General features: G+C 38.1%; 1 protein-coding gene across 3 annotated transcripts in view; it reads right to left on the reverse strand.

Moving 5' to 3' along the window:
* The window catches only part of FBN1 (fibrillin 1), a 158,501-nt gene that overhangs the window by 81,476 nt on the left and 58,087 nt on the right, over positions 1-18,938 (reverse strand). For 2 of the 3 annotated variants that reach the window (XM_082768900.1, XM_082768899.1), the window contains 6 exons: positions 17,622-17,747; positions 13,011-13,136; positions 9,074-9,232; positions 5,578-5,745; positions 4,130-4,270; positions 3,204-3,323 (listed from right to left, as the gene is read on the reverse strand). In XM_082768900.1, the coding sequence (XP_082625026.1) occupies positions 3,204-3,323; positions 4,130-4,270; positions 5,578-5,745; positions 9,074-9,232; positions 13,011-13,136; positions 17,622-17,747 (840 nt within the window). Of the gene's footprint in view, positions 1-3,203; positions 3,324-4,129; positions 4,271-5,577; positions 5,746-9,073; positions 9,233-13,010; positions 13,137-14,043; positions 14,128-17,621; positions 17,748-18,938 lie in introns of those variants that run through there. The other variant, XM_082768901.1, reaches the window with a different exon arrangement.

The following is an 18,938-nucleotide window of genomic DNA, read 5'->3' on the forward strand; positions in this document are numbered from 1 at the left end:
TTGGCAAGTGCTTTGGAGGACCTGAACAGTGATATCACACAAGGCTGGCAGCTCTCCCTTGCCTCCAAACGAGGGGAGAGGAGATGCTGAGACAGACTGTCTAGACATTTTTCAGATTGCTCAGTGTTCTCCATCAAGGCCTGGACCATCTCCCAGAGATTCCTGCACACAGGGGACTCTGTTCACAGAGATTTCAACCAGCCTATGCAAATGCATCTATAGTACAATCACATCATCTTCCCAAATATTCTGGAGGTGCCCTTCCCCAAGCCCTCTCCACAGAAGAACATTGCTGTGCTTGAAGAAGGAACAGAGGACAAGGAGTCCTCCTGAACAGTGCCCCTGCTCTCTAGACAGGTATCTGAGGGGAAACTTATGTCTCATGAAATTGTGAACCTAGATTTGCCTTCCCAGCAGCATGGTACTTCTAGGAAGCTAATAAGAAAGCCCTTAAAATACCTGTTTTGCCAGCATGCAACCAGACCAGCAGAGGCAAGAGCTGCTTAAGTGGCAGTGGCAGCTAGCATCCCTCTTGACAACCAGCAAAAGCGTACAGGCTTGATAAACCTCTTCGCAATTGATAAACAAGCATCATTGATCAGTAATGCAGAAAGCAAGTTTTCTCTGTGCTCAGTCCCTTTTCCCCACTTTTGTGACACTCAGTTGTACCTGAGCCTGACTTTAGTTACTCTGCCAGCTTTCTTCTTCGGGGTAGGCTGAATGCTAAATCAAGATTTTTCTGGCCTTTTAGTTTTTAGAGTTTGTTAGGATCTCTACCTTCATGGATCTGATAAGGTAACAGTTTTACACTAAAAGAGAGTAGGTAGTAGGTATGGGTTAGACAGTAAGAAAAATTTCTTTACTGTGAGGGTAACGAACACTGGAGCAGGTTGCCCAGAGAAGCTGTGGATGCCCCATTCCCTGCAAGTGTTCAAGGCCAGTTTTGGATGGAGCTTTGGGTGCCCTGGTCTGGTGGGAGGTGTCCCTGCCCATGGCAGGGGAATTGGAACTAGATGATTTTAAAGCTCCCTTCTGATCCAAACCTTTCTATGTTTCCATCTAAATCATGGTACAGGAAATTAACACAGAATTTTGGTGTTCTTTACATTCAGAAAGCTGACTGGAGACCCATCACTTGTTTCTGTTACCTTTAGAATTTTCAAGTTGCAAAATATCATTATGGATTTTTCTTTTTCCTCAGGGAAACTTCTAAAACTCAAAGTTCCCCTCTCACTGAAATGCCTGAAATTGCTGCCACCTCTGTGTGAGGTATGATCTCTTCCTCTTGAAAATATCAGGTAGATTATAAAAAGCACTTAGCTATTAAAGCTTTGATTCCTGAAAATTCATAGTTAATCACCATAAAATTTCATTTTTATGGAGGTCTATTTTACATCTACTCTTCTGCAATTGGAAAGCATTGTTCATTTTGATCATTAATCATAGCTCTAGTAGCCTTATTTATCTAAGTTCCCAATTAACATATTCATTTAGTGGAACTCCTACTAAAATTAAAAGGAATGCTATTAGCATTTATATTAGTAGCTTGTGTTACGGACAGCAATGTTTAATCAGACACCTATCAAACTTATCATGCAGAAAACCTTCCATGGAACCTCAGAGCAAGGAATAGATAAATATCTGGTCATTAAAGAGGTTTCATTTTTCAAGAACGGATGTAAGGAATACATTTGCAAAAGTGTATCACCACAGACACATTTGTATACGCAAAAAATAGAACAATTTACAAAGTAGTCACACAAAGTAATTCTACAGTAAATGCTGATTTTGGCAGGCTCCAGTGCTATATGCATATTTTGCCAAATGTACCCCACTAGCCCTTTTCTTTTCCCTAGACTGGTCCTAAAAATTCCTTCAGAAAACAAAGATTCTGCATATCTTAGCACTTCATGAACTGTCTGTCAAGCAAGTACAGTTCCCATAGACTGCAAAGGAACTGCTAAGTGACCACACGTTAATGCCATTAAGCTACTGGGCTTCTGACAACCATGTGTTTGTGTAATGAATCAGTCATATTAAAAGCGTGTGACAAAAATGACTCATGAGTGAATTCATCACCACTGAGACTCCACTTCAGCACTCCTTCACCACTAGTCAGCTGAACTATGAAGATGCTTCCACAACTTGGCTGTTTGGCAGCAACTAAGTCAAATATTCCCGGCAACATGCAGCAGAGGTGCTGGCTCTGCATGTCCTCCTGGATTGGAATAAGCTTCTGTACCACAAATACCTTTCAGATTCACAAAGGAAAAAATAAATAAAAATCACACATTAATATAGATAGCTTTCTTCTGGCTCTTTAAGAAACTCTGCTTCATGATGACTGCATGTTCAGGGAATCCTTCTTTTACTCCAGAAAGCAAAATATTATAACAAGCTAGGACTTCGAGCATTCAAATTTATCCTACTCCATTTAGATGCCTCCTTTCTTGTGGAATATCAAAGTAGTCATTAATTCTCCTGCCCAAAGTCTCTCATTTTGACTTAACCATAAAGGACTGCATCCACCTGTGTTGCCTAATTACCACCTCAGGGCAGTTTGGAAGTCACAGAGCCTTGACAGAGGGCTGAAAACTGAGGAGCTACACCTTCCCCGCTTCTGAAGACAGGGTGAAGACCATCAGGACTTTTGTTGCCCTTGTTCTTCAAAAACACAAATGGGGATTCTACAGCTTCCCCACCTAGCCTTTTGTATGCTCTGCCACTTCTTCACACCTTAGTGAGCTGAAATTTATGCTGATTTCTTCCTCTGTCAGTGCTTATTTTATCTCCTACCTGTGTTAGTCTTTTAGCAGTAGGTAAAAGTGCTGTTTCAAATAAGGTACGTTTATTTGTCCTTGAGATCCTTGAGATGGAGCAAAAGAAGAAACAGCTGAACACGTTTTTTTGTTGTTGTTGTTGTTGTTTTGTTTTGTTTTGTTTTTATTTTTTAAAAAAGTCTTCCAATTCAAAGCCACAAATGGTTCCAATATACCTTCAGCACAGGACAAAACGTCTGTTTTCATAACCCTGTCTGAGGAAGGCAGGTTAATCATTTTGGAAGAGCTCTTTTTACTGCTGTATTTATTTTCTTTTAGATTTTTTTAAATCATACATAACAAGTGTTAAATGTTGCTTAAAAACTGTTTTCCCTCCTGATATGTATACAATAAAACAGATATGTCTGTAAAACTGTGATTTACCTCGGCACTCTGTTCTCGTTGGTGTGCTCTGATATCCTATACGACACTGGCATATGTAGGATCCCTGGGTGTTCACACAGTCTCCACTGATACATGGATTCTTCTCACATTCATCAACATCTGCAAGACACAGACAGTATATTTTTATTAAGACATTGGTTGAAAGACATTCAGGTCCATAGGGTTATTTTACTGTTTTGTAGTTGGAGAAACAGTGTGCTGCAATCTAAAATGAGAGGGGATACCACTGAATTCCCACTAACAGGATCCCATGTTCTAAGCTAAGCAGGACCTGGGAAACTGGAGTACTCAAGACAAGATATTGTGGTAGAGTTCTTTATCCCACATGTCTGTATTCCCAGCACCACATGACGGATTTTGACAGAAGCAAAATCTTGTAAGACAGCTAACCCTTGCTCCTTTCATCTAACTCCAGCTGAGTTCCAAAATCAAAGGCCTCAAGAGTCCAACAAGGTACTCCTGATCAGCTGAAAGAGGACTTGTTAATTTCACTGAGTTTAAGATCATGTCTGCTTTTATTTATTTTATTTCATTTATTTGTTTACAATAATTCTTTTGCATACTCAAAGAGATCGTAACTTTTTAAAGGTATCATTTTAAATCACTAAGAAACACATTACAATCACAGATTAATAAGAAATCCTTAATTTGGTATAATTTCGTGACAAGTTACAAGATTTGTTATATGCTGTCTTAAGGACAAAACTGCTGTAAAAGTAACTCTGCTGTTGAAAGAAGTTTTGCTGTCTTTTTAAATATGAAGTTATTTTGGTGTGTTGTTGTTGTTTGTTTGTTTGGCAGGGGGTTATTTTATATAAGAACTCAGAGTTACTACATTGTCTAGAAAAGAAAAAAAGTTTAATAAAATTCCCTTCTGTGATTTACAGCAAAAAAAAATCACATACCAATGCATTCCCCTCTAACATCCAATTGGAATCCTTTGTTGCACTCGCAGCGGTAGCTCCCAGGAGTGGGAATACAGCGCCCATTAAGGCAGAGATGTCGGAACAACTGGCAATAGTCAGTGAAGTTCACCGGCAAGATCACTGAAAAAAGTTGGAAAAATATTTTAATAGCTCATCATAATCATTTTTGGTAATCTGCAACTTGGACAGCATTTTCCGTTAAAAATAAACATTTACCTTCCATCACAACATGAATTACATAGTACAATCAGCACTGGAAGAGAGAAGACAGCACTTTGTCTCTAAGAGATCTGTCTGAAACCAGCTAACAACCACTGCCTTTTTCATTGTGGCAAATCTGATACAGTTTTCCTCTTTTGCAGGACAAAAATGGCCTAAAACTGCTTGGACCCAGGGGAAAAGCAGGTGTGTGGAATTGCAGGGACTCTATCAAAGGCCAGCTGTAACAAGGAGCAGGAAGACTGGTTCAGTTATCTTCATTTTCAAACACAACACAATGACAGAGGGCAGGAATAACCTTGGAAGGTATGCCTATACGGACTTTGGCAGACAGACATGAGCGGGTTCTATCCATGCTCCCAGCTGACCAGAAGCTGTGCAGCTACATCAGTGCAGTGTCAGGCCTGAGTTAGTATACTTTGCCTCTTAGGCTTATTAGCTCAGCTTGGTGCTGAACCAAGACTAAATAGTTTCAGCTGGTGTAAGTGCAAAGGGAGCCTGCCTGCATCTGCACAGAGCATGGGTCAAACGAACTTGTGTTTACTTGCAAAAGAAAATGTGGTTAGGCCAAGTGATTTTAGGTGGTACATGCCTACTGCAAACTATCTGGGTACTCAGTAAATTCCCTGAGAAAGGGCAGAATAAGGAATATGTCATTATTCAGCTCTGGCTTCTATGTTGTTCTAGTGAAACCGTACCTATCTCATGTGTATCACTGGAACAGTTCTTTCTTTACATTGGGTCAGCCTCAGTGCCCACCAGACTAGTATTTTTACCTGTATATCACCTGGCCAAGTGAGAGCGAGGAACACAACCTGAAAGAAGCTGCTTTCTCATAGACAAACTCTTTAAAGTAACTATCACAACTTAGTTCAAAAGCTATTCATGTTACATGATGTTGACATGCAGCAAAGCTCACAATAGCCTTAAAATGACAGTAATGTAACTATTATAATACATACATCTCAGTACAGACAGTAAAGATATGATGTTGGAATCCTATAGAAAGGAGGAAGACACTACCAATGAGGTACACTTGCTGTAAGATACATGTTAACCAGGCTACAATTAGAAGGATATCTAGAAACTATATGGCCACATAAAATAAGCGATAACAGCTGAAGAGAACAAACTGCTCCTCAGAAATGCATGTTTGTATATAAACTAAATGCAAATGGTATAGGAAAAAGTCAATACTTCCTTCTTACCATGAGGTGGTGGAGCCCGAGACGGATAGACAATTTCTGGCTGTTGAGGGACCAGAGGAGGATAAACACCAGGAGGGATTGGTGGAGGCATGACTTCAGGACGACCCGGAGGAAGGTCAGGTCTTGCTGGCAGCAGAGCGGCTACTGTGCACAATTTGCGATACTCATCTAAAATGTGAAAAACACGACTGCTGTTTTAGACTCTTGTAGCTTTTCCATTTAATCCAACTCCCCCCTTTTCACAGCATGTCAGATTAGTAATACCAAACTCTAAATAATTTGGAAACTCTGAGCCTACAATTTTCTTCATAACAACAAGCTTTGTTCTGTGAATCACGTCATTAATCCAAAGGAGGGTATTAATGCTGCTTGTCAAAAGACTGCTCGTACAAAGCTAACATAACTGACTTTCTGGATATGAAATTGAATGGTCAAACTGGGACCTGATCTTAATTTCATCTTAATCTGATTTCAATCATCAAATCTTTGATGAACTCAGTGAAAAATTTACCAAAAGAAGGACTTTTGGACTTGATCCCAAGTTAATTTAACACAAAACCTCCCATAAAGCTAGAATAATACTGCACTGGGAAAAAACAAACAAACAAACAACAGTTTCTACTATATTTCTTAAAAGTTAGTCCCCTAAAACAAAGAAATATAAACATAAACCATGAGGCAAAAGCAATTAGAGAAGGAATACACTAGCGCTATTTCATTGTGAAAATGAAGTTTGCCCTTAAAAGCAGAAATCAAATGAGGTGCAATCTAAGGAATGTAGTAAAAGAGAAACTGAGTCAGATCCACACCAAATTCATCCTTCCCTTAAGGGGAAAATGATTTGTTTTGCTGTAAACGTTATCTATACTGAGCGTTACACATTCTTCTATTGTTTATCTTTATTAGTGGCATCTGCCCTACTGACTCACTTTTCCTTGTGCCCCCAGCCCTTTTGTCCTTGGGAAGTGTGGGTTTGGAAGATGTGCTGCAAAAAATGCGCACAATTAAAGACCACATTTCCAGCTGATCTGATTCACACCCACAATTCATGTGTACACAAATAATTACTTGTGCAGCCAGTATATTTGAACTTCAAAATTGTAGAGTTTATGGCAGAACTGGAGGGAGGAATTATATAATGAAAACAAAATGCTAATGATGCATGAATTTCTGAACCAATATAAAAAAATGAGAACTGAAAAACAAATCCAGTGTTGGAAGATCTAGGTTGAGTATTTCAGCCTTCAACACTTTCATCCTGCTTTTATTTTCACCTGTAAAACATATTAGAAATTCTTCCTGAATCACGGAGGTTTTGTTAAATAAATATGGTAGCCCCAAATTCTGCTTTTCCTGATTGTGTTTGTGTTTTGTCTTTGTGTTTATTTTCATACTCTTAGGTGATCAGTTTGTTTCATACATCACTGCATTCCCCTCTACTGTTTTAATGTGACTTAATCTTTAAATCATTCGTAAGACTGTATTGTATTTTGCTTGTTTTGTTCTAGTTTTCTATTTTGCCTATTCATAAGTAAGCTGAATCCATTCTGTCAGTGATCTGTGATAAAATAGACACAGAGACATTCAGAAGGAAGTGTCCACTTAAGTACGTTCACAAACAACAGCGTGCAATTTCTTTCTAACAACAGTAGTTTTAATAGTCAATTTTCTAATCATCCATTTTCTACAACCTAGTGATTAGTTTCTGTGAAAGGAAATACTTTATTTCTTTTTCACTCCAGATTGGTAATGCTCAAGTACCCAAAGGCAATTGACCAAGAGCTGAGAATTTCCACACAAAAAGAAGTCACAGCATTGGGGCTGCCCACGAATGCAATCAGCACACATGAGCAAATGGTTTAGGTGAGAACTGAACACACATGTGGCTGGGTGCCTGACACACCACTTTTGAATTATTTGCAGTGTCAATGCGAAGTGTCACTCCATATAAACAATTATTGCTGTGTTATGCAAAGAAATACAGTGCAAGCCTTTTTTATTGCAACTTTAATCTCCATGTATAATTTCCAGCAATAAACAGCCTATTTTATAGTACCATCTGGTCTGCTGCCCACATTGAAAATGCAGCTACTTGGTTACATTATGCAACCAGTACTCCACTTCATATCGCTGTGTGCTTCCATTTCAGAATTAGAGAGACTTTGGGCCATTGGTACTCTTCGCTGATAGCTCTAAATTCTGCATCTTGCTTTCTCAGGCTATATTGAGGAATAAATGAACATGATTAAATAATGACAGCAATACCTTGCATACAGGTAAGGCTTTTCAAATATTTCAAAGCATCTTTGAAAAGAGAAAGTTCAGTCTCAATCTATATCCCAAGTTAGAAGAAAAAAGTGGAATATAGCCATGATCTTGGGAGACCTTGTATAGATTGTTGGATCAGGAAGTCTGAGTTCTAGCTCTTTTTCCACGATATGTCTCAGTCTGTGGCCTGTGCCAAATTACTTCACTTTTCCACCCAGCTTATTCAGCAGTTAGATATGAATAATTAGAAAGTATGTAAAGAAAACAGGGACTACGTTAAGATTGAGAGTTGTCTCATCCTCTTCCAATTTCAGGTGATCGTCGATAGATTATACTATGTTCTTAGCATTATTCTAGTCAATCGTGGATATTTAAGATGTTTAAATATTATTAACGAGATAGTGACAGAACCAGGAAGATACCTCCCACAGTTTTGATCTTATCTCTCTGCTTCAGTATTACAGTTTCAGTCAAAGGGTTAAAAACAAGAATAATAAGCACTCCCATATGTATTCTTTGACAATTTCTTCAGTTATACTGCAGTAGTGTTATGACCCCAAATTCTCCCTAAACCCTGCACCTCCCTTGAGCTCCTCCTAGCAATCCTTAAGCTTCTTGTGTTCTTCATTTCTAAAGCATTTCATTAAGTCTCCACTCCTGAACAAACTCAAAACATCTTTCCTCTACCCCCTCACACTTAGTTTCACAATCTGCTCACCATCTTCTGTAAATTCCAGATTCATGTTATCTGGGGATCTCAATAAGCAGTGAGGCACTAAAGCACAACACGTTTTGGTGTCAGACAGAAACCATGTTCTGTGTCAAATTCGAGAATGGCACCTCGAACAGCTAGACATACGAGAAAGAAAACCAGTTTTCCAATGAGAATGAAATTGTAGATGGATCTATTAGAAAGCTCTGGACTAACTTGAGCCTAAAGAGGATGTTGAAAACAACACCTCAGTCAGGTAGGGTCAGAATATCCAGGCTACAAAACATCAACTAGCTACTGATAAAATCCTCTGATAACGTTTGCATGCCCTAGCCTATTGGCATTCCTGCCATAGGAGACCATGCTCTGAGCAGCGGGGCTGGATAAAACCATCTCTCAATGTGTCTTCTAGCCTCAACTGTTGTGTGTGATCCTGTGACAAAAATATTACTGATGAAAGAAAATGGCTGCCTAATTCAATGTTCAATCACACTCAGAATACAGGTGGATTCATACCAGTGGATCTGATCGGACACATTTCAGGAGCACCAGCTGCACCAGAAGACCAGCATCGGCCACTGTCACAGCAACACTGCATTTTGGACAAAGGCTGGGGGAGCTGATTGCTGCAGCGCCCATTCGTCAGGGAAGAGAAGCAGTATCCAGGACGCACATCTACCAAGAGAAAAAAATGGATACATAATCATCAGTTCAATGAGGAATGTGACTTTAACAAAAAAGACAGGTCCCATTTTTCTTCTTTGATTACATGATCAATGATACAGCGTTTTCAACATTAAAAAAGAAAAAGAAAACCAAAGGCAGAAACCCACAAAAATCTGGATAAAATTTGGTCTATGTGGGATTCAACACAGGTGAAATACCTCCTGTGTGAAAGCCAAAGTGAAACGTGGTAGCAATGAATTAGAGGAGGAAAAACAGAATGGAAATGGGTATTCAGTATACAAAATATGCAGGGCCTCCAAAGAAAAATTCCAGTGTCAACTCTATAGTTAGTACTATAGATAGATAGATAGATAGTACTAGATCAGTTCAGTTTAAGCTTTATTTCAAAGCCACTGATACATAGCAAAAATTCACAGCATTGCAGATCTCAAAGGAGTAATTTATATTTCATTTGTCACGCCTTCCCCAGCTGAAGTAGGTAGTGATTTGACAAGATATAGGCTTGCAGGCAAGAGAGAGCAGCACAGCTTTAACTAGTACCGTCACATTGTTTAGGGAAACATACTGTCTTCTTATCTGAAAAGGGTAAGCATGTGCTGTACAATGAACATCCCATACCCAGATTTCGTACACTCAGCTCTAACAACATTGTACAGAAGATACCCTACCTTAGAAATGGGAAAGAAAATGTATATGGGAGCAAAAAAATAGAATAAAGTAATCTTGTGATAAATACAAAGCTCTGAGCAATTGTTTCACAATACGTCATACCACGTCAAATTCAATAAAAACTGTAGAGTGATTTGATGCTGCATGATAAACCAGATCAAGTTTGTTTTTAAAATGCACAAACATTTGCTGTCAAAATGTAGTGGAAAAAGTTACAGATAAAACCTTACAACAGCAGACACCATGCACAAAAGAAACAGTATCTCAGTTATACAAGGCAAGGCATTCATCTGTCTAACCAGTGCTTTCCAGAGTTTACTAGATATTCTAGTGGACAAGTAAAAAAAATAAATAAATAAATAAAAAAGAAGCAGGGAAGTTTCTTATTATTTTGAGGAAATTGATATATAGTGATATGTTGGGAGAGCCTGTGATGGTTCTTTGTTTTATTAGCTGGAACCATGAACACGGATATTACTGGCAGTACAGCTAAAACAAAAACAAAAACAGTTGGTCTTTGTTTTCAAACTTCAGTTTACTCTTGTTATGATACAACGGAATTCTGAAATAGACCAAAAAAAAAAAAAATCTATTCAGTTCTGTTACTGGCCTCCTGGTACCGAACTGAACTGCCAAGCACACGTAGTCCTTGATCTACCATTTTGAAATCAAAGAAAGCTCTGATGCAAACTGTTCTCCACTGCATTTGTTACACAGTCTCCTCTTCACACAAAGGAGAGGTACATTCAGATGTTTGGCGTGATGGTGGGGTGCATGGGCAGGAAGGGAGGACTGTAACCATCCCTAACCCCTGTAATTCAGTCTTATCAGTTTTGGTCAGTACGAAGTTCTGAAACAAGTGAATGCAGTAATGGACAGAAGTGGGAAAAGTGTCTATGTGGGTTCTGTGCAAGCACGCAACGTGCCATAAAAAGATAAACAAAGATAAACAAAGAGCAAACATCTTTGTCTGCCTACAGGCATACGAGCTTATCCAAAAGCTACAACACTTTCAGAAAATGAAGGTAAATTTGTGAGTTTTTACTTATTAGGAGTATTTTCCATATTCTGGAATAATTCTGAATTATGGAAATAATAAATTTATTAATATTAATATTAAATTTATAATATTATATCAATATTAATATTAAATTTCCATAATTCTTTCCTTATTTAGTTCTTTTTTCTCTTTTATTTTCTGTTGCAAAAGGGAAAACACGCGTAAGGTCAAAAATAGAGGGAAAAACATTTTTCTATTCACAAATACATTTTCAGATTTAACAATTATAATATTTTTCACTAAAAACTATTTCGAAATTTAAAAAAAAAAATAATCACTGAATATAGCTTTCAGGAATTTTTGGAAGGAAAAAAAAAAAAGTAATCTAAAAGTAACACAGAGCAAACAAATTTATGAAAGCCAGAACCAGGTTTATAAGCTTTCTTAATAGCACTCTCGATGTACTTTGGTTGAGATGTTTCGCTTTTATTTCTACTCTCCAGCTCCATTTGCTTCATCTATTCTAATTTTTAAGATTTGTCATAATGGAACTCCCAGTTCTCCCTTTGGATATTTGGCTTCAGTGCTGCTCCATTTGAGTCCCATAAGGGATACATTTCTCAGAAGCATTTCCTCATCTCTAACAGAATAGACACGTTCAGCTAACACTTTTCACTTAAGACAGGCATGTTGTAATTAAATCAAGATTACATGTTTTGCCCATCTCTAATACAGATTTGGGTTCCATCCCTGTTAATATAGCAAGTAAACAGTCTGCGTATTAGACAAAATCCAAAATATCTGCAGCTAATTAACAATGCTTCCCATTTAGCACGTTTTGCCTTGGACACGAAGCCAAAATTTCAATGATGGTTCATGGTCTGGCATATTACTTAACATAGCCTGTCATCATTTAAGTACCCCATTCTTTAGCTAAACTATTTCAGACTGCAAATACAGTGGGTAAAAAAGGCTGGAAAACTGCAGGAATGGAGGGGAATGTTGGGCAAACCTGACTGAGCAATGAATATAAAAAGTAAAATGCAAATAGCAGTTGAGCATCTCCACAGAAGTTTTTTGCTACATAAAAGTGCAAAAACATCCTTCATAAATATTAACTACAAATGGTAATCAATGATTTAATGATTGTCATTTAGGAGCTATTCATCTGAACCAATGAGTAATGCTCAACCAGCATTTTAAGCGTATATAGTACACGTCTAATCTACTAAAATTCTGTTCTTGATAATGCAAGAAACAGTCTATTTCTCACAACCCGCAGAAATAGAATGGCACTCACATAGAATGATTCAAAATGAATCATAACCCAAACTACTTCCAGAACTCTTGGGAAAATTAATATCATTTGGTACTTTTCTCTGTGAAGTTATTTTTGTTCAAATTTTTCCCAAATCATTATATACCAAAGGTACTAAACAACAAAGAGCTCAACCTGTTCCAATGCCTCACCACCCTCATAGTAAAGAATTTCTTCTGAATATCTAATCTAAATTACCCTTTTTGAGTATCAAGCCACTACTTCTTGTCCTATCACTACACTCCCTGACAGAGTCCCTCCCCAGCCTTTCTCTAGCCCCCTTTTAGGTACTGGAAGGCCACTATAAGGTCTCCCTGAAGCCTTCTCTTCTCCAGGCTGAACTACCCCAGCTCCCTCAGCCTGGTTTCACAGGAGAGGTGCTCCAGCCCTTAGATAATCCTCTGGATAATCCTCTGCCCATTCTGGACTCACTCTAATATAACTAAATGGACTAAACCAAGTACAAACATAAGAGCAAGAATATCAAGTATAATTGTTAAATATGTTCTGCCTACTTAAAGAGAACAAATGTGACATGACAGAAAAATTCTAATACAAAAAATTAAACAGAAGGTCACAACAAAGAAGGAAAGAGGAAACATCTTGTAAATGAAAGCCTCATTTTGTAATACAAATATAGGCACATTATGTACTTTTATATAAAAGAAGGATTTAAAGATCACAAGGTGAAATATATTTCTGGTACAATGTTACCCATTTCTGAGATTCATGAATGCTCATGACACCTACTGTATTATGATTTACAGTATTTTACTCACCTATGCATTTTAAGCCATCAGGAGCTGTATAAAACCCTGGAGGACACTTGCAGAAATAACTGCTGACTGTGTTTGAACACTCTCCTCCATCACAGATTCCAGGAATGGTGCTGCATTCATCAATATCTTAAAGCAAAAAAGAGAAGCAGGGTCAGATTAGCTGTATTAGGCATGAGAAAAGTTGTTTTATAATTAACATTAATGATCAAATTCATGATCAAATTGATCATTGATGATCAAATTCAAGTCTGATACCCCTCTCAACTTATGTACTAGGGACACAATCAGCAGTTTCAAACCAGGATCAGGATCTTTTGTTAGCTATCTTATAAATGCAAGTGACACAGAATCTAAGGTCATATTATATCTATAAACTGCAAAAGGTCAGTTTGTTTTGCTGCTTAATAATGATGAATGAAAATCTAAAGCTGCAGAAAGGATTTACTAACTGTAAGTAAGCAATAACTGCCAATTTGAATTCTGCACACTAGGATTAAGAAAATTGGTAGTGATCGGGAACATAACTGTTACGTCTTTTGGTATCTCCAGCAGCACAGCATCTTCTGGCACCAGACAGGCAACCCTGATTTAAAGGGATCTGTGGCACCTACTAAATTGCCTACCCTTACTGTATTTGTTTTTTCCTTAAAAATCCCCCATACAAAACTGACCAGATAGGTACTAGTTAACTAATGCAATCCAACAGGATTGTAGCACAATGACTACAAGCAACAAAAACTACCTTTCTGTTCCTCACCTGTTTCTCTGGCAATAAAAAGCCACTAAGTGAATGTACTGAAATTTCAACAAATTGCTTGACACTACAGATTTCTAGAAACTGAAATATCTACCACAGAAAGCACGTCAGATTTTTTTCTCTCCAGATTTTGTCAGTAATTAAAAAAAACAAAAACAAAAACAACCATACCGTACCATCACTAACAATTTTTAAACCATATACTAAATCATCAGCATATATCTAACGCAGAAATTTTTTCAATTTCTGTTGGAGAAAATAACACACATCTTATACCTGATCATTGCTGCATACAGGAACAGAGGGAAGGTTTCTTCCATGCTTAGGAGTTCATGTTATTTACAGTCCTGCAAAAAACAGCCTATGCCAGTCTCAGCTGCTCCTTAATTACCATCAATAGCCCGCCTGTGCTGTGTTGTTACTTCCCCCCTGGTTTTCAGTGACTGTCTTAACATTACAGCTGTATCTACTTAGCACTGCTCTCATCTAGGAACCTGGAGTCCAGCTGAGCTTGAAAATAACTCACTTTTTTCTCTGGTACCTACAAGAAGAATCAGTAAAGCAAACCAGAAAGGCAGGTTACTTTTAGAGTGATCGGTGACAACTCGCTGTCACAGCCATCTAAGATCACTGAGCAGCTAGCTCTCCTGAAAGGGAGAATCCTGCCAGAAATCATGGTATCACAGGACTCTCTCTATACAACCTCTTCTCCAGAGATGTACAAACAGATAGACACATGGCTAAAATAATGATTTCACCAACCACAAAAATTTCTGAGATGAAATACTGCAACACCACCCAACACACCAAGGCAAGGAATGAATAATATTGTAGTCATTATAAATGATTTGAAGAATTTAAATGTAACGCCTAAATTGGAATTTGGCCCCAACAGATGGGGGAACACCCGAAGTCCCACAGGCCCATTAATGTGCTTTGTATCAAGTAGAGAGGATTTCTCTTTTCCTTTTCCTGGGAAGATAGTAATATAAAAATGATCAATTCTTTTTTCCCTAGGTAAAGAATTGGATGGTCTGCTATCTTTGTGGCCCCTTGCCTTTCCGGGAAAGGAGTAAAGGGACTGGGGTGGCATACAGATGGCCAAACTTTGCAGATTGTCCCATCCCAAACTATGCGGGGCCCTGGACCCCCTGTGCACACATTCCTCCCTAGCATCTTGCTAGCTGTCATGATGTGGGTCACATTCCTTGCTTGGGTGTGTGAGAGGGGTGTGACTTTTTGTTCAGTGCTACTTCAAGGGTGTTGCCAGAGCCTCCAGCCTTACTGCCCTGGGAGCACTGCTAAGAGACTTCTGGCTTCTGATCCAGGATTATACTCTGCAGGAGTCCCAAAAGTCTCAGTGACAAAAAATGTGGAAATTGAATTTCGGTCTGAATAGAGCCCTTAATTAACAGAGAAAAATGCAGTTGTAAATGGATCAGATTCAAGCATCTTCTGACTCAAATTCACCAATGTTTATCTAAAAGTCAGTGTTGCCACTGTTTATATAGAGTCTGACCTTTTTAAAAGCAAAATCACCACTCTTTATTTTAGGGTTGAGCCTAATCCAAACAGTATTTCACTATTTATATTAGTGTTGACATTCATATAAGCAATATTGTCATTATTAAGCATGCAAGGTAAGTATACTCAATGTACTCACAGACATGAATGTCACTCTAGGAAAAATTACTCCCTTCAATCGCCACAAAAATATATCTATCTCAGCTTTAATGCAACTACTGCAAGAGGAATACTGATTTGAAGCAGTGAAATAACATAACACCTAAAATCTAATTTTCCACCAGCTTTGATAATAAAGAGGACTTTGTCTGACACTTCTCTTTTTCCCATCTTGCTCTGATGTCTCACTATACCTTATGATTTCTGTCATGATCTTACTTGAGCTGGGACCCACAATAAAATGGTGCTAGTAATTCAGCAGGTAGCTCCCAGGTCTATGAAACCAGGGACCAAGGAGATGTTACACCTGCCAGAAATCCTATCTGCTGGACAAGAAGTTAAACCAAGTACATGATCATATGTTTATTATTATGTGATAGAATTAATTATAATTAATTGCAATAAGCCAAACACCTTGTCTTATAGTGGAAATTTCAACTTAAAGGGATAATTCAGGAAAGCAGAATGGATATTCAGCTGTTACATGACTATGTTCTTAACTATCGAATCACTGTCCTATTTCATGATGCTGGTATAGGGCTGCTACTTTCAATTCTTTCAATTTTATTAATACCTACAAGGCTTTCACGAAAATTGCATGGTACATTTTATATGAAAATGTACTGGAGGTAAATCTCTGTCTGCTGAAGTTCAACAATGCACAGGTATAAAATAAAAGAAAGTCTATCCCATCTTTGCAGCTAAGAAATTTCACAAAGAGATTTCACATGATGGTGCACAAAATTTGTGGCAAGGCTTGGAAATGAACCAAGTTATCCCAGGTTCTTGGGACAGTCAATCATTCTCAACTGTTAGAAGAATTGCAGGCTCTGAAGGTGTTCTTTTCTTTTTATTTTTTTTTTAAAATATGATTTCACAATCAAAAAACACCATAGCAATGTTTATACAATGCAGCAAGCCTGAGGTTCTCAGTTTTAATACTTAACAGTATTAACACTAGATGTAAAAGAACTCAGTATTAATACTTAACAAGGCACATGTTCAGTCTTTCCTATTCATCCTGTTCTTGATACTTCATCCACTGAAGGAAATACTTGTAATGTTGTTCTACCATGAAGCTGGGCTACTTTCTGCCAAAACCATTGGCAGTCAATATGAAAGCCATGCTATGTACACACTCTTCTGAAATTGCTTTCCCTAACACGTAATTGAATTATGATTTTTTTCTTGAAATACGGATTTTCCTTTTGAAAGACTGTCATAATTCTTCCAAAATGACTACAAAATTTTGAGTACTTCCTTAAAGGCACCTGACATAAGAAAGGGTGGTGGATGCACACCTCCCTTACACAATCACCTTAAGCTGTAGAGGTCATTCTTCATCATTTCATCTTTCTGAAGGCTTAATCTGCAAGGTGCTAAATGCTTGTCAAGTAACAGAAAAGCAGGACATTCAGAAAATACTCTGGGGACAGACCCTCTGCCACCAAAGTCAGTGGAACAGTAAAGAAGCCAGTGATTATTACTCAGATTTTCCCTTCAAAAATTAGAATTGCAGTATCTATGCCTGATTATTATACTACAGAGAAGAAAAACCATTATCAAATCACAGTTAAAAATTCTCAAGATTCAATAATCATGCAGTGCAAATCTCAATGCTAATATCTAGCACCTGCTAAACTTCCAAATTAGGATTACCAATAAGGAAAGACAAAATGTTTGCCCTTCTTTAATATCTGCAACCATAAGGATGAGTTTAGACCATAGTCCTGTGGTCTTCACTCAGCAGTGTAAAATTCTCATTAATGTCACATACAGTTTAACTGAGTAGGTGGGGATGTGTTGAACCTTCCAGTCATATATACTTTTTGGTTAAAAGATCCACAGAGAGACATGTGCCTCAAGCATTTTTAAAGTAACATATCAGTTAAAAACATTTTCAGCTTTAATGTTTAACTCGTTTCAGATGTACCTTTAAGTCTGCAAAATGTTACATGAATAAAAGGCTGGAAAAAGCTGCAGGGCCAATATTTAAGATTCTCTGTTTTAGAAGGAGAAATGACTGTTATTCATATTTGCTGTGAAGAATGCTGTTTGCATGTTCATGGCAGAAGAGACTGGAAAGTTTGTAACAAACTCCTAAACAAAGTTGGCCCCAAAAAGAAGACTTCCCCCCTTTAGTTGCAGAAGAAAGTTCTGAAAGTTCTTACCATCACATTTTTGTGTCACTTCATTAAACTTGTGTCCAGCTGGGCATTTGCACTCAAAAGATCCAACAGTATTAATGCAATTTCCCCCTTGACAGATCCCAGGGATGGCTTGGCATTCATCCACGTCTATCATATAAAAAAGGAAAAAACACCCACTTTAAATTCATTTCTCAAGAATAGCCATAATAATTTGTCTAGATAGAAATTAAAGTAAATATGCCTACATCCATCATTCACCCATGATAATATTATGATACTTGCTTGTGAAGTCAGACACTAATTTTGTAATTACTCTATGCAAAGTATGATTAAGTACAGTAATCTAAATATTTTCTGCAAGAAATTACATGGTTATTATTGTTACAGACATTAAACATCTAACTGTTATTGCTTTGTTTTTCCAAAACATCTGGGGAATGGTGATGCAGAGAACACAGCCTGCCACAACCCAGGTTCCTTTGCGTGTCTGAAGCTGGGCACCCAAAATCACTTGCAACTTTGAAAAACTTGGCAACTCCATATAGCATATACCTGAGTGCTGAGATGCAGGAGCCCCAAATCAGTGGAGGAGCAGTGTGTGATGTGCATGGAGAGGCCTTACAGAGGGAATTGCATGGTCATTATTGGTGGAAATGATTAACTCCTCACACTCCAGTAAGTTCAGCATCAATGACCTTAAGCTGTGGTTAGGATTTGACTCAAGGAGTTCCATAGCCATAATTAATGTCTCCAGAGGCATTATTAATCACCTACTTAGACATTCATAGCTTTGTCTATTTTTTGTTGTTTCTTTCTTTCTTTATAGCTTTTTCCTTTACTTTTCTCTTCCTTTTAATTTGTCACTTAAGAAAAAAATGACAAAGATAGTACCACAGGGTAGGTAGGAAACACAAGACAAACATTTTCAAGAAGCCCCACTTTCTGGCCTGACAGCTATTTTAGCACAACAACGTGTGTCATCACTAAGCTGCAGAAGTATTGCAATGGCTTAGTAATAGCTAGAGAAAAGAGATTAAAGGAGGAGCACTAACGTTGCCATAGGAGACAAGGGAGGTCTGGCTCCCAGTCCCCTGAGGGCTGCCCTGTGTCTGTGGCTCCCTAGTCCTTTGGGAGCAAGCAGAGCAGTCACCACTCTGCACCCCAAACACCTGTGCTTACACACAGCTTCCCAAGGGGTACTAGCTGCTGCTGGCAAAACCCCATTTCTTGAAATCTTGGGCTTCAAGCTAGGATCAGTTTCTACACAGGACCACAGGCTGAAGGAGATGACGCCTTCAAATCTCCCTGTATAAATCCCAGAGAGTCAGCTGCAATGTG

This window comes from Aythya marila, assembly GCF_965140915.1.
Source record: "Aythya marila genome assembly, chromosome: 11".
NCBI lineage: Eukaryota > Metazoa > Chordata > Aves > Anseriformes > Anatidae > Aythya > Aythya marila.